General features: G+C 52.4%; 1 protein-coding gene across 3 annotated transcripts in view; it reads left to right on the forward strand.

Annotated features, from left to right (window-relative positions):
- Positions 1–12,320, forward strand: part of ELMO1 (engulfment and cell motility 1) — a 472,089-nt gene that overhangs the window by 267,069 nt on the left and 192,700 nt on the right. For all 3 annotated transcript variants that reach the window (XM_036010403.1, XM_028526015.2, XM_028526016.2), the window contains one exon: positions 2,506–2,614. In XM_036010403.1, coding sequence (XP_035866296.1) covers positions 2,506–2,614 — 109 coding nt within the window. The remainder of the gene's footprint in view (positions 1–2,505; positions 2,615–12,320) is intronic.

Raw genomic sequence — 12,320 nt, forward strand, 5'->3', positions numbered from 1 at the left:
ACTCGAGCCAGCGACCCTTTGGTTTGCAGGCTCACGCTCAATCCACTGAGCTACACCAGCCAGGGCGGGAACAGAACTTTTAAGGATCCCTCAGGAGTTGCTCTCTCGTTGGCAGGAGAAGGCATTTCATGGGAGTGAAAACCAACCAGCCAAAACCTGTGTTTCCCGAAGTGACTGCAAGGGGGAAGCTTTTCTCATAAACCCCAAGGACAGTGAAGGGCACGTGCGTGGTGACATGCGGTGCATGGTTATGCACCGCAGCAGGTGTTGCAGACTTGGGGTGGTCCATCCCAAGACAATCCCGAGATGGGACAATCCCGAGGGCGATAAAGCGATCACGCTGAGGTCTGCAGACACAGCCACGGCGCCGCAAGCGGGCAAGGAGGCTGAAAACGCAGCGGTCGGTTGTCGTTCCGGCTAGGTGCAGATGCCTTGCTGGAAGGAACGTCCCCCTTTGGGAAGGGCTGATTTGTTCCTGGGGGCCTGTCAATGCATATAATAACGCGTGTGTGTGTGTGTGTGTGTGTGCGTGCACGCGCGTGCGCACCATGGGCATGGCGTTTGTGCAGAGAACAATGGGAGCGTGTTTTCATTGAAATCCTGCTTCTCTGGCTTTAAACAGTTTGAGCCACACTGATCTCCCCCACATTTCTCCACTGTTCAGAAACGTGTGTCGATAAAATAGCACCTTCTTTTACTTGCCCTTCTTCCCTGTTTCCCTTCTCCTTCCTTCTTCTTCCCGCCCTCCGAGCATTCTTCCTTCAGTGTCTCCTGGGAGTCTTCCTCCCTTCTGTGATGACTTATGACAATGCGGACTGTGCACGCCCAGCCTGAGCTGCCCTCGTTTCTGCCGGGGACACGGCCCAGGCTTTCCAGAAGAACAGTGCTTTCTGTCCGCCTCCCCACGGAGCACCCGCCACACACATACATCTTTTTAAAACAAATCAGGTCACACCACTCACCTGTCTAAACCTCAGGGCTAGCCTGTCAGAGTCTTAGAATAACCCTCACACAGCCCGGGGGCAGTGGCTCTGGCCTCCCTCACAGGCTCCTGGCTTGCTCGGACTCCCTCGGTCTCCAAACTGTGGCCCTGCACACCCCCAGGCCCCTCCCCACTGCATGCCAGGCCGTGTGCTGGCCCACCCAAAACACGTCCTACTCAACTCAGGGGCCCTCTGCTTGACCCCTCTACCTGGAATGTTCCCTCTCCCAGACCCTAACTACAAGCTCTTCCTCGTCCCTGGATTCTCAGTGCTCCCCTTGTTGTCTAAACTTCCCTACCCCGGCCTTCCCCTTCCTCTTTGTCACCTCGGCCACGGCACCTGGGTGAACTGTGATCGCCTCTGTTCTTACTGTCTCCTTAGACCAGAATGAATGTTCCTTCATGAGGCCGAACCCTGGTCTGTCTTGTGCTCCACTGGGCATCTTCCTGGTAGATAATAGGTGTTCAGTTATTATTGTTGGTTGAATGAATAAACGCGGTTCCATTCCTGCCATCGAGGGGTTCATAGCCTACAGGGAGAACCCGCACAAGCGGGCGCTCCGCATTATTGCAGACACGGTGGGCGTGGCTCTCCGGGTCCCAGACAGTCCACCGGGAAGGCGGAGGTGGCGTCAAAGGTGGATACGCTGGGGATCCCTTTTGGGAACATGTGAATGTCAAGTTTAGCGACTTGAATCTAGAATTTTGTTGTTTTATTTTACTTTTGTTTAACGCATAGGGGGAATGCCTTTCTTAGTTGTGGGAACAAGGAAACGGGAGGATCGACGGGGTAGACCACAGGGTTCTCAGCAGATGGGTGAAGGAGCTTTGCTTGGGGAACGAGTGGGACCAGCCACTCAGGGCGCCCCCCCCCCCCCAACTCCCACTCCTCTCCTCTCTGATTCTCTTCACACTTTGTCTTTTGTGTTTGAACTTGTTCCACTGTGGGCTCACACTCAGGCAGCTCCTGCACTCACACCCGCCGTGTGCCGTCCGCACGGCTGGGCCAGCCTCCCTTTGCCTGTGGTCCGTCCTAGGGAAGCACTCCGGTCCGTCCAGGTTGTGTCCCTGTCCCTCAGGTGTGGCCCAGCCAGCGAAGGCCAGGGCTGCGATCTCCTAAGGACGAGGCGGCTGCCGCGGGAAGCCCAGGGTGGAAGTCTGGGAAGAAGAGTGGCTCTTCCCGGGAAAGGGGAGACGCGGCTGAGGGGCCAAGACAGTGATTGCATCACCGAAGTAAAAACGTGTCTATTGTGCTGCTTTGAAAAGCTCTCCCTGGGCGTGTCTGTAAGGGACCACCACCAGGCAAACCTCCTCCTCCAGGGTCTCAGAAGGCTGCGGGAGATCAGGACAACATTAAGAGTTTCGGGTCTCTAGCCTGAGGATATATCTAGAGGAGAGTTCTGTCCGGCCCCTCGGTTGGGTGAGTGGGAGGGGACCTGCTTCTGTCCCACGGAGCCCACGGGGTCTCTGACATTCCACCCAAATGCACTCCCCCGCGTGACCTGTCCACTCTCTGCTCCCAGATCGTGCTGGAGAACAGCAGCCGGGAGGACAAGCACGAGTGCCCCTTCGGCCGCAGCAGCATAGAGCTGACCAAGATGCTGTGCGAGACCCTGAAAGTGGGCGAGCTGCGTAAGTACCCCCGTTTCTCGCACGGGCGGGTAGGGCGGAGCTGGGCGGAGCTGGGTGGGGCGCGGGCCATGGCCGTTTCCAGGGCTGTGCCCGACCTGCGCCGGCGGCTCCCGCAGCGCTGACCGCCGCTCCCTGACACCAAGTGGGCCGGCGTCCTTTGGCTCAGGGTTGCAGCGCGTGTATTTCTGCACGTCTGCTCCGGGAAGGGATGTTATTAAAATCTGTGAGAAGGGGAGAATGGGCAGGCCCTGTGACCGAACTTCAGGTCTTGTAACAGTGAGTATACATTCCAACAGCCTTGCATTTAATACTCGGTTAGGAAGACGGCCTGTGAATTTCTTTTCCAAATGCCCGCATTTTCGCCTACCAGTAGATCATTTTCCTTTCTTGCTTCTGAAACCACTTTTCTCCAATAAAGAAAAAAAAAACGGAATACCTTAATGAAATCTCGCCCAGTATCGCACGGGTTGAAAATGCTTTCTCTAAGAAAGAAGGAATTGTCGAAGAAAATGGGGAGCTGACCGGGAGAAATGTGCTCTTGGAGATATGCTTATTGCTCTTTTTCTTCCTTTTGTTACCAGTGTGGGAGAGGACACCCAGAAAAAGAGGGCATAATGATGTTCTTGCCTTTTGCTCATTGGCATAATTGGCTTTAACCTGTCACAGCAAATCGGGTGGAAGCTGGCCGACAGGCTGCCTTCCTGTCCCCCCGACATCGGTGGCGCTGACGCACACACACACGAAATCTTTCCCCGTGGGCTTCCCCGTGTGGGTGCCGGAGAACACTGTTTGTACCAGGGGAACGCTGGGTGTTTGGAGTTATTGTGGGAGCATAAATATTCAGTCACCTGCTTGAGAGCTTAAAATAATGGTCTGAAGTGACGAATGGGAAGAAATCCAGCGATGAAATTGGAAAAGGGGGCAATGTTTTATTTACGGTGCAGAGCTGGCTGCAGCGCGGCTAAGGTAAATGAGAAAATTCAGAACTTGGTGAGGAAGACACGAAGAAGTTGGGCCCGTTTGTTCAGAGGCACAGCCGACGTTGCCCTCCTCCGGTGTTGGGGGGGAAAGAAGCTGAGGTTCATTACCGAGGAGCCCAGCTCCGGGCGTTTGGCGTGGCTGGCGTAGCAGCCTGACCTGGGAGGTTTCTGCGTCCAGCTCCTTGGGTCTCGGCTCGCCGACGCTGACCTCTCAGTTACCCTGGAGCCTGGGTGCGGGTCCTCCCTCCTCAGCCTTAGACCACCTTGTTGAGATTTATGTCCGCTGTTTGGCTTACTGCGTATTCGGCGGGAGGATCGAGGTCCTGACTCAGACCAGTTCTGCTGGTTTCCTGAGTTGGATAAACTGTGTCTGTTTCATGTCAGTCTCAGTGTTAGGGGAGGAGACTGTGGAAAGTCACTGGCTGGCAAGCACCGCCAACCATCTGAGATCTTCAGAACCCAGAGACCTGTTGTGCTCCACACGGCTGGCACATCTCAGGCCCCGGTCATAGCCCAAGGGGTCCTTTCCTCGCCCTGCCCTCATCCCTTCCTCCCAAAGGCCTGCTTGGGCTCCCAGCGCTCACCCTGGTGCCTGCAGACGAGACCCTCTGTTTTGCTTTGACTGCTGTCCCCAGCTTCCTGCTCTTCCCCGTCCAACAGACACATGTCTCTAATGTTCCGCGTTAACACGGAACAGAGATATGGTGGAGGACGAGGAGGAGGTTGGGAAGAAAGGGCATCTAGGTTCTCTCTCTGCCACGTACCGCCTTTATGCTGTTGGTAACATACAACTTCACCGTGCTCCTGCCGCCCCGCATTTTATGCTATTGCACAGTGCATTTACTGTGCTTTATAGAATGTAGTGTTAGGCCAGCTGCGGCCTCATGCATCTTATTTACTGAGTCTCCTGATTGCATCGTTTCCTCTGGTGCCTGATTTACTCTCACACCGCGCTGTGCAGCAACGTGCTGTACGAGTGTGTAGCCTGGGAGCAGCAGGCCGCACAGCGTCGCGGAGGTGGGCAGCAGGCTGGACCATCTAGGCTGTGTCAGTGAACTCTGATGCTCTCAGTGAGAAAATTGCCCAATGACACGTTTCTCAAAACGTCTCTCCGTCCTTAAGCAGAGCAGGGCTGTGGTTGTGTTCCTTTCAGCCTGGTGGTAGGTAACTTCAGTGGCTGAAATAGCAGTCATAGGAGTTAAGGAAGTACCTGGGAAACAGATAATATTCACCCCAAGGGCACCGGCGTGGGAAAGATGGTCAAATTCCAGGCCGTGTGAGGACAGAGCATGTGCATGCGGATCAGGGAGCGCCCCCTGGTGGAGGGTGGGGGCAGCTTCTGAGCAGACAGCGCTGCTCAGGGAAGTGTAGGCTCTGTAGTTCAGAAGTCGGGGGGTTGGGGTGTAGAGCAGCCCTCCGGGCCTTTGGAGAACCTGGCAGTCGAGGCAGCTCGTGTGGGCTGAGATGGCAGAGTGGGGATGAAGGCAGAGACCCGGGGAACTCTGGGGGCGCCCCAAGGGCAAGAACCCCGGAGGCGCTCCCACGCCCCGATTTCTACTGGAAGGGTGACTGTCAACGTTCTGCCCCCATCGCTCAGGCCCTGGCCAGACCCGGTCTCCGCGGCGAGGCTGAGCTTGGACAGTTGGGGCCTGACGTCCGCGTGGCAGGGCCTCTTCACCCAAGATGACAAATGCACTTATTTATCCGTTCCGTAACAATCTGTTGATTGATTACTTAGAGTGTGCCAGGGACTATGAGGGACCCGCAGGCACAAAGGGGAATGAGATATGGTCCCTGTGCCCAAGAAATGTCCACGTCAGAAAGTATACGAACAAGTTGGGACTGATAATTTTTCCTATTAGTTGTAAGTCATTTTATATGTGTATATGTGCACATATATATATATGCTTGTGTATATATGCATGTATATGTATGAATATGCATGTGTGTGTGCATGTGCATACATATGTATTTAAATGCCTGTTACCAGTTCTAAAGCCTAATTCTTGCAGTGTTTTGGTAGTTTAAGTTTTCAGGTCGACCTGTTGCTCGGTGTCTATTGCAAAAGTCGCTCTGGACATCTTGCAAGGCTAACAAAAGGCTCCTGTGTGTCTGGAGTCAACAAGCCCACATGAGCTGTTTTCTGCTCATAAAACATTAAAGGACTACTCCGCTCCGATTGAGTACTAGATGTCAGATGATGAAACACCTTGTGGTAAGAGGGAAATTGCTTTTTAATGGATTGCCTCGTGCCCACTGCCATATTAAATAAGTCGCTAATATAAAAACCCAGTCTGAGCACACCCTTATGCTGCAGGGGATGTCTATTTTTCTTCTGGGGAAATTAGTTTTGCAAACAAATCCATCATCTTTTGGTTTGCTTGTGTCTGCTTTTCTCCTTCTCTAAGTTTCATGGTTCTTCTTAGGTTTGTGACAGTAACCGACCCAGGAGATCATGGCCATGTTAGATCAGTCAGCAAGTGCTGAGGCCAAAGATGCACCCACCCCCAAATCTAAAGGACATGCACAAAAGTAGAACACTTAGGTTTTCTGGAAATGCTTTGTCTTTTGATTTAACCTAAGGTCTTTCGAGAAAACTCACTTCTGAATTACCAATCACATTGTGGTGTCTAAAACAAACATTTAATGTTCATTTAAACGACTGATAACCAAGTCTTTATGTACAGGTTTTCTTTCGATTACTTTTTTAAAGTGCTTGTTTTAGGGTTTCTAGTTATTGACATTGCAAGAGGCCCGTGTGTGATAGTGTGCTATAAAAACAGTGCCTGTTTACATTCTCGGGGCACTTTGTTATTTAACTGAGTTATTTAACTGAAGCCCGTAACACCCGCAGGAGTTAACTAAGATCAATGGCATCTCTGCTAATGACGAAGAGAGCACTTGCACTTACGGCGTGTTGTCCAGGGTCCCCGAGCCCCACTGGGTGTGCAGGAGGCCCCGAGAACAGCGCAGGAAGAGGAAGGCAAGGCTGGCAGTCGCATCTGGGAACCTGGGTGACCGTCTTTAAGTCACAGCTTGGCCACTCATCAGATGACTTGGCGTACGCTTCTTCTCAGTGCTGAGCTTCTGGCTCCCTACCTGCAAAATAAGCAGAGTCCCTGCTGCACGTAGTTGTTGGAAGGACATGGATGTTGCTTTCGTTGGGAGGTGGACAGTTCTTCTGCAGGAGAGAGACTCTCACGTTCCGTAAACAAACCGCAGGTTAAGCTAGGGAGGTGCGGAGCGCTCCGGCATCAGCGACAGCTGGAACCAGGACCTGGGACGATGTCCCTTGTTTCTCCACTCTCCACATTCTGACTAAAATGATTCTTTCTTATCTGCTTCCTTCAGGAGGTTCTTATGAGAGCAAGGCACTTATTTTCCTTTAGTGTTGGTTTTAGGATCACAAGGAGGACTGTTTGTGGACCTAGGTGTGGTCACAGATCCCCGTGACCTGGGTTGTGTGATTGGTGGCCCCACTTAGAAGGAGAAGATGAAAAGTAAGGGAGGGGCAAGTCTTCAGAAGAAGAGGCACGTGTGCATGCAGGGGGGCGGGGCGAGGGACAGGGAGGTGGCCCAGCTCAGACCAGCCCGTAGATGCTCCGCCCAGACATGCAGTCCTTCTGCAGGTGCAGCCAGGAGCTGTCGTTCCTGTGGTCACAGTGCTGAGTTGTCCAGGGATACAAGGAAATTTTGGTTTCTGATACAAATGGGGTAATTACTTAGCTTTTGAATATGTGGCACCTAACCTAGTTATACTCCAAAGTTAGGTAGAGCTAGGGCAAAGGACATTTCTTCTTGTCTCTCATTCATTCATTCATTCATCCATCCTTCATTCATTCATTCACTCCATAACTGCAGGGTTCCTTCTCTGCCAGTCATGACGACATGGACTTAGAACACACCCTTCCATCCTCATGCAGCTCACGTGCTCACTGGAGAGCCCTTCCCAGGAACACGTGGTTATAAAACATCTTGCATTTGTAACGTTTCATTCACGTTATATTAGTGTTGTTAGGAGACGGTGTTTGGTCCTTTTCTTTCATGGGGAGCCGGGCAGGCTGAGGAAGGGGGAATCTTGGCGGACATGACACAGAAGAATCATGAAGACGAGAAGAGGAACCGGCAGGCACAGCATGCGCGCCGTGTGCAGTGGCTGCCGAAAGTCCCAGGCAGTGAGACCTGGAGGCGGGAAGACCAGGAGGTTCAGAGAAATCTACATCCGTGCGGCTGAAGCAGACGGCCGGAGGGAGCAGGCCAGCGGCCCGTGTGAGAACAAGCGTTGAATGTCATGCTGTCAGAGTGGAGCAGGCCCTCGGGTCGGTTAAGTGTTCGGTGACGTCGTCCAGGACCCACGTCCTCCCATCCTTTGGTTCTGCCACCCCTGGTGCATCACACGGTCCTCAAACCAACCGCAGAATGACAGCCGCCGCGGTCGAGAGCAACAAGAGGCGGGCCCTCTGGTGAGCCTCCTTTAGGTCATGTCTCACCCAGGCATTGATGAGGGGAATGGAACCTTCTGGAAGTCAGACCTAGGGAGATCATTAGCTGCTCCCTAGACTGGAGCTGAAACCCACCTCTCCTGAGTACGTGGCCGCAGAGCGGTAGGAGTGAAAGAAAATTGGGGTTTGCGAGGATCGGGAAGATAGTTTAATTCTGTCCCTTTTCTTTAAAAAGTCTTTTCTGCATTTTCCCGACTGCTGCAGAAAACGATAACAAACTGAAGTCCGTTTCCAGTCCTCTGTCATTTTGCCTTTATTGGGAATTGGGGAAATGCATTGGTATTTTTTTAATGTAGCACTATCAAAGATTGCAGAAGATGGAAATTGAAGTTTTACTATAATGCATTTCATTTTTCATCACTAAGGTGCCTGGGGTCCACGGCTTCCCTTTCCCATTAGCACATGGCTATTCCCACGCCCTCGATGATGCTTTATTTGTCGGCGGGGGGGTTATTCTCAGGTGCATTTTGAAGGGCAGAATGCACATGCCGTTGCGATTTGTATCCCCATCTTTCTCAGACACAATTTTGCCATCTTCACCTGTGAGGTTCTTCTAATTAGCTTAAAACTTTGTAACTTGGTTTTTAATTTTGTTTTAAAAAAAAAAAAAACAACCACAAAACCAAACAAGAACAGAAATCGAAAAACTCATCCAGCCTGAAAATGCTCAGCACCCCCTCACTTGGTCTCTGCGCGGCGATATTTATCATCACCCGCCGCGGTGCTGCGCCGGCACCTGGTGCCATCCATCACGCGGCCGTCTCCGCGTCAGCGAGTGAAAATAGCACCGACGGGCGACCGAGGGGCCCGCGGAGCAGCAGCCGGCAGGGCGGCACTTGACTCCGGGACGCCGGAGCCTCCGTGCTTCGGGGGGTGCCATCCGCCACTTCCACTCGTAGGACGTTCTGGCTGAAGGAAACTCAGGAACCGCCGCTTTTCACAGTGGATCCTCTTAAGGGCTTTCGGTTTCCCAGCACCAGCTGGTGCCCGCGCCCCGGGGAAAGCTGGAACCTCTTGCAGCTTGACTCTACCTGGCGCGGTCCTGTTCCGCTTCTACTTCCGTGTTGTACGTCATTCTTACGTTTAAAGGCAAAAACAAAAACAAAAACAAAAAAACCCAAACCCGGAACCAGAACAAAGTGGTCTAGAGGTTCAAGGCCTGAGCTTTGGCTTTAAAAAAGTTGCACCCACGTTTGGCTCACATCAAAAGTGCCGTAGGAGAGAGCGTGAGGTTCACTCCGGAGTGCCTGATGAGCGTGATGCGGAAACTGATACGAGGACGTGTTAAAAAAGTATCGTCTCAGGCGGGAGGAGTGCCTGGAAGATTCTGGCCTTCAGAACCCGAAGCCCTGGGTGGCAGACGTAACTGACGGAAGAGTGTTTGCCAAGACGGCTGGGCATTTCCCTCTGTCCTGCCGTTTGTACCCTGGGGTCTTTCTTATTCCTCATGAGCATTGCCACTCCCATCCTCATCTTCCTCCTCCTCCTCCTCCTCCGCGGAGACTCAGCAGAGAAAAGGCAGAAAAAGTGTTCTGTTAACTGGAAACTGCTTCTTGGTGAAGGGATTAGTAACCCAAACACATACAGAGGCAAAGACACCAAAATATATAGAGTCTTCACCTCCTTCTGTGCACCGAGTGGCTGTCTTAAGACCAGGAGGCCGCGTGGTGGTTGGTCGGTGTTTGGGAAGGCAGCGCGTGCAAACACCTCTGAGAGCACCACGTCCTGTTTCCCCCCACGGGGAGTGATTAGGAGGGAAATTAAACTTGGCGGGGAAAGGAGAATGTAGCAAGCACATCTCAATTATAAGTGGACGGAAATAATTTGTATTCGTCATCGGCTCTGTTAGGACTTGCTCATTTTTACGTTGTTTCTGAGGTGACACATGGCATCCTTTCCTGCTGTCTCTGAAGTTATAGAGGGAGGGAGCAGCCTGGAGATTTGCCTCCCAATGAGGAGAGACCCAGATGCCCACAAGCTTGTCCCTCTGTCCTGCGGGGTCACCTGGGGGGCTGTGTTGATCTGACACCCACAGTGGAGGGCGTCACGCCCTCCTCCGAAGTCCTGGAGCGCTCCCCCTGTGCCTCTGCTGTCATACTTCCTACTTTTCATTAACGTGCTTTCCCTTTAATTCACGGCCCCTTCCCCCTAGCAGCAGAAGTGGCTTGTAGAGAAGCATAATAATAATTCAAATTCAGATAAATAAATGGCGAAACCAAAGGCACAGAAAAATAAAACAAAAAATGGGATTATGAATGTTTACAAAGTACCTGTCGCAGAGGCCTTTGTATTATTCCAGTCAGACCCTGAACTTGGCTCAGAGGTCTGCTTGTCCCGGGGAAGCCGGAGGCGCTCAGGTGCAGAGCGCAGCCGGGCTCGGGTCCCACACGAGCAGGCGCGACGTGCCCACCCAGACACCAGGGCCAGCTAACGCTGCAGCGGTGGCCGAGAGCATGCCGTGCCCTTGTTGAAGATGATGGAGTGTGAGGAGGACGCATTTTTAGCATCGTTTTTTTTTTAAAAGAAAGCTGCTGTAAAGCAACATTCTACCATTTAAAATGGTGATAACAAACTGGGTTTCCTAGTAAAAGCTAAAACGAAAGCAGAATGAGACAGGGAGCCAGTCTTCACCATTATTATTTCTCCTGGATCTGGAAGACGCAAACAAACACAGGCGTAGGTCAGTGATAGAAACAAAGTATTTTTTATTATAGACATTAAAGCTTCGTTATCTAGAAATCCCTGAAGAAGCAAAGGAAAGGCTGTTAGAAGTCATGAAATTCAGAAGAGTAGCTACGTAGCGGAGAAGCAAAACTTAGTAGCATTTTTATATGTCAGTAGTAATTAGGTAATTATAAAATGCATAAGAGGGAATTTTGTTTTATCCATGACAATAAAAATGTAAACAGTTGCAGAATAATGGTAATGGAAAACATCTTGTGGGAAGAAAGCCGTACGACTTTACTAAAAGATACAACACAAGTTCCAGATAAATAGGCAGGCGTCACCTCAGGTGGGACGACATTAGCGTCGTGGCAAAGACGGAATCTCCCCCAGGAGTGGGCAGGCTCGTCTCCCCTCCCCAACTCCGGACGGGAGCGACTGCAGGGTCCACCTGGAAGAACAGGAGGTGAAAGGCGGTGTGGAAGGACTGATAAAGAAAAGTGACGAAAAACGAATGGAAATAAAAATGTCTGTCTTTTTAAACAGCACTGCCTGCAGGAAAGGCTGAAGCACTCACTCCCACCTGCCACTCACCCAGGTGTACCTGTCGCACTGACATTCCGCCCTGTTGTTTTACCATCCTCGCCACACACACACTCACACACTCACATCTATTGTTCAAATAGGAAAAATATGTTCTTATGGCGGAAAAACAGTTTAGTATAATCTGAAGGGAAACAATCAAAACCAGTAAATCAGAATGCCTTCATGTCGGACCCAGCTCTGGCCTGTTGTCCGAGAGAGAGAGAGCAGGTGCGCCCCGGGCGCTGCAGGGCAGCGGGCTGACCAGAAGCCCCGGGGGAGGGGCGGGACAGGGGTCCTGCTCCAGGTGTGTCAAGAGCATAATTCAGGACCCCTGCGCCCCCATGAAGGTCTGGGGGGTGGGGGCGGCTCGCTGGTCCCAGGCCTCCCCAGCGAGGGTCAGGCAGGGTGGGTCGGTGGGACTTACACGCTCCTTTCCTTCCGTTCTCCTATGGCCCCTCGGTGCGCTCACCTGGGCCCCGTGGGTCTGTATACAAGGAACCGGGATTGCAGGACATGCGGCCACTTTTCTAAGTAGTAACGTCGTTAGAACAACCGTAAAAGTCACATGATCTCCACCGGTGAAGGAGGCCCTTTGCCTGGGTGGCCCCTTCACTCCTCGTCGGTGAAGTCCACCTGGGATGAATGTCCGCCCCCAAAATGTAATGGGCAGAAACCACCCCCTGTAGTTCGACACACCGGGGTTCGGGCCCTCCAGCTGCTCTTTCTCCGGAGCAGTTACCACCCCCACCGGCAGGTAGCGCTGGGCTGGGGCCTACCACTGCCGACCGGACCGTGAGCTCTCGGGGCCTGGGGTGTGGCGAACGTCGAATGTTACCCGCAAACAGCAGCATGGAGTTAGAGGGCAAGCGTGAGCAGAAGGCTGGAAGATTCCGATAGAGGTCGAGGAGAAAAACTAGACCCCCTCCACCCAAAACAAAGGAATTCAAACAACAGGGATCAGCCAGGCTGTCGGCC

This window comes from Phyllostomus discolor, chromosome 10, assembly GCF_004126475.2.
Source record: "Phyllostomus discolor isolate MPI-MPIP mPhyDis1 chromosome 10, mPhyDis1.pri.v3, whole genome shotgun sequence".
NCBI classification, from domain to species: domain Eukaryota; kingdom Metazoa; phylum Chordata; class Mammalia; order Chiroptera; family Phyllostomidae; genus Phyllostomus; species Phyllostomus discolor.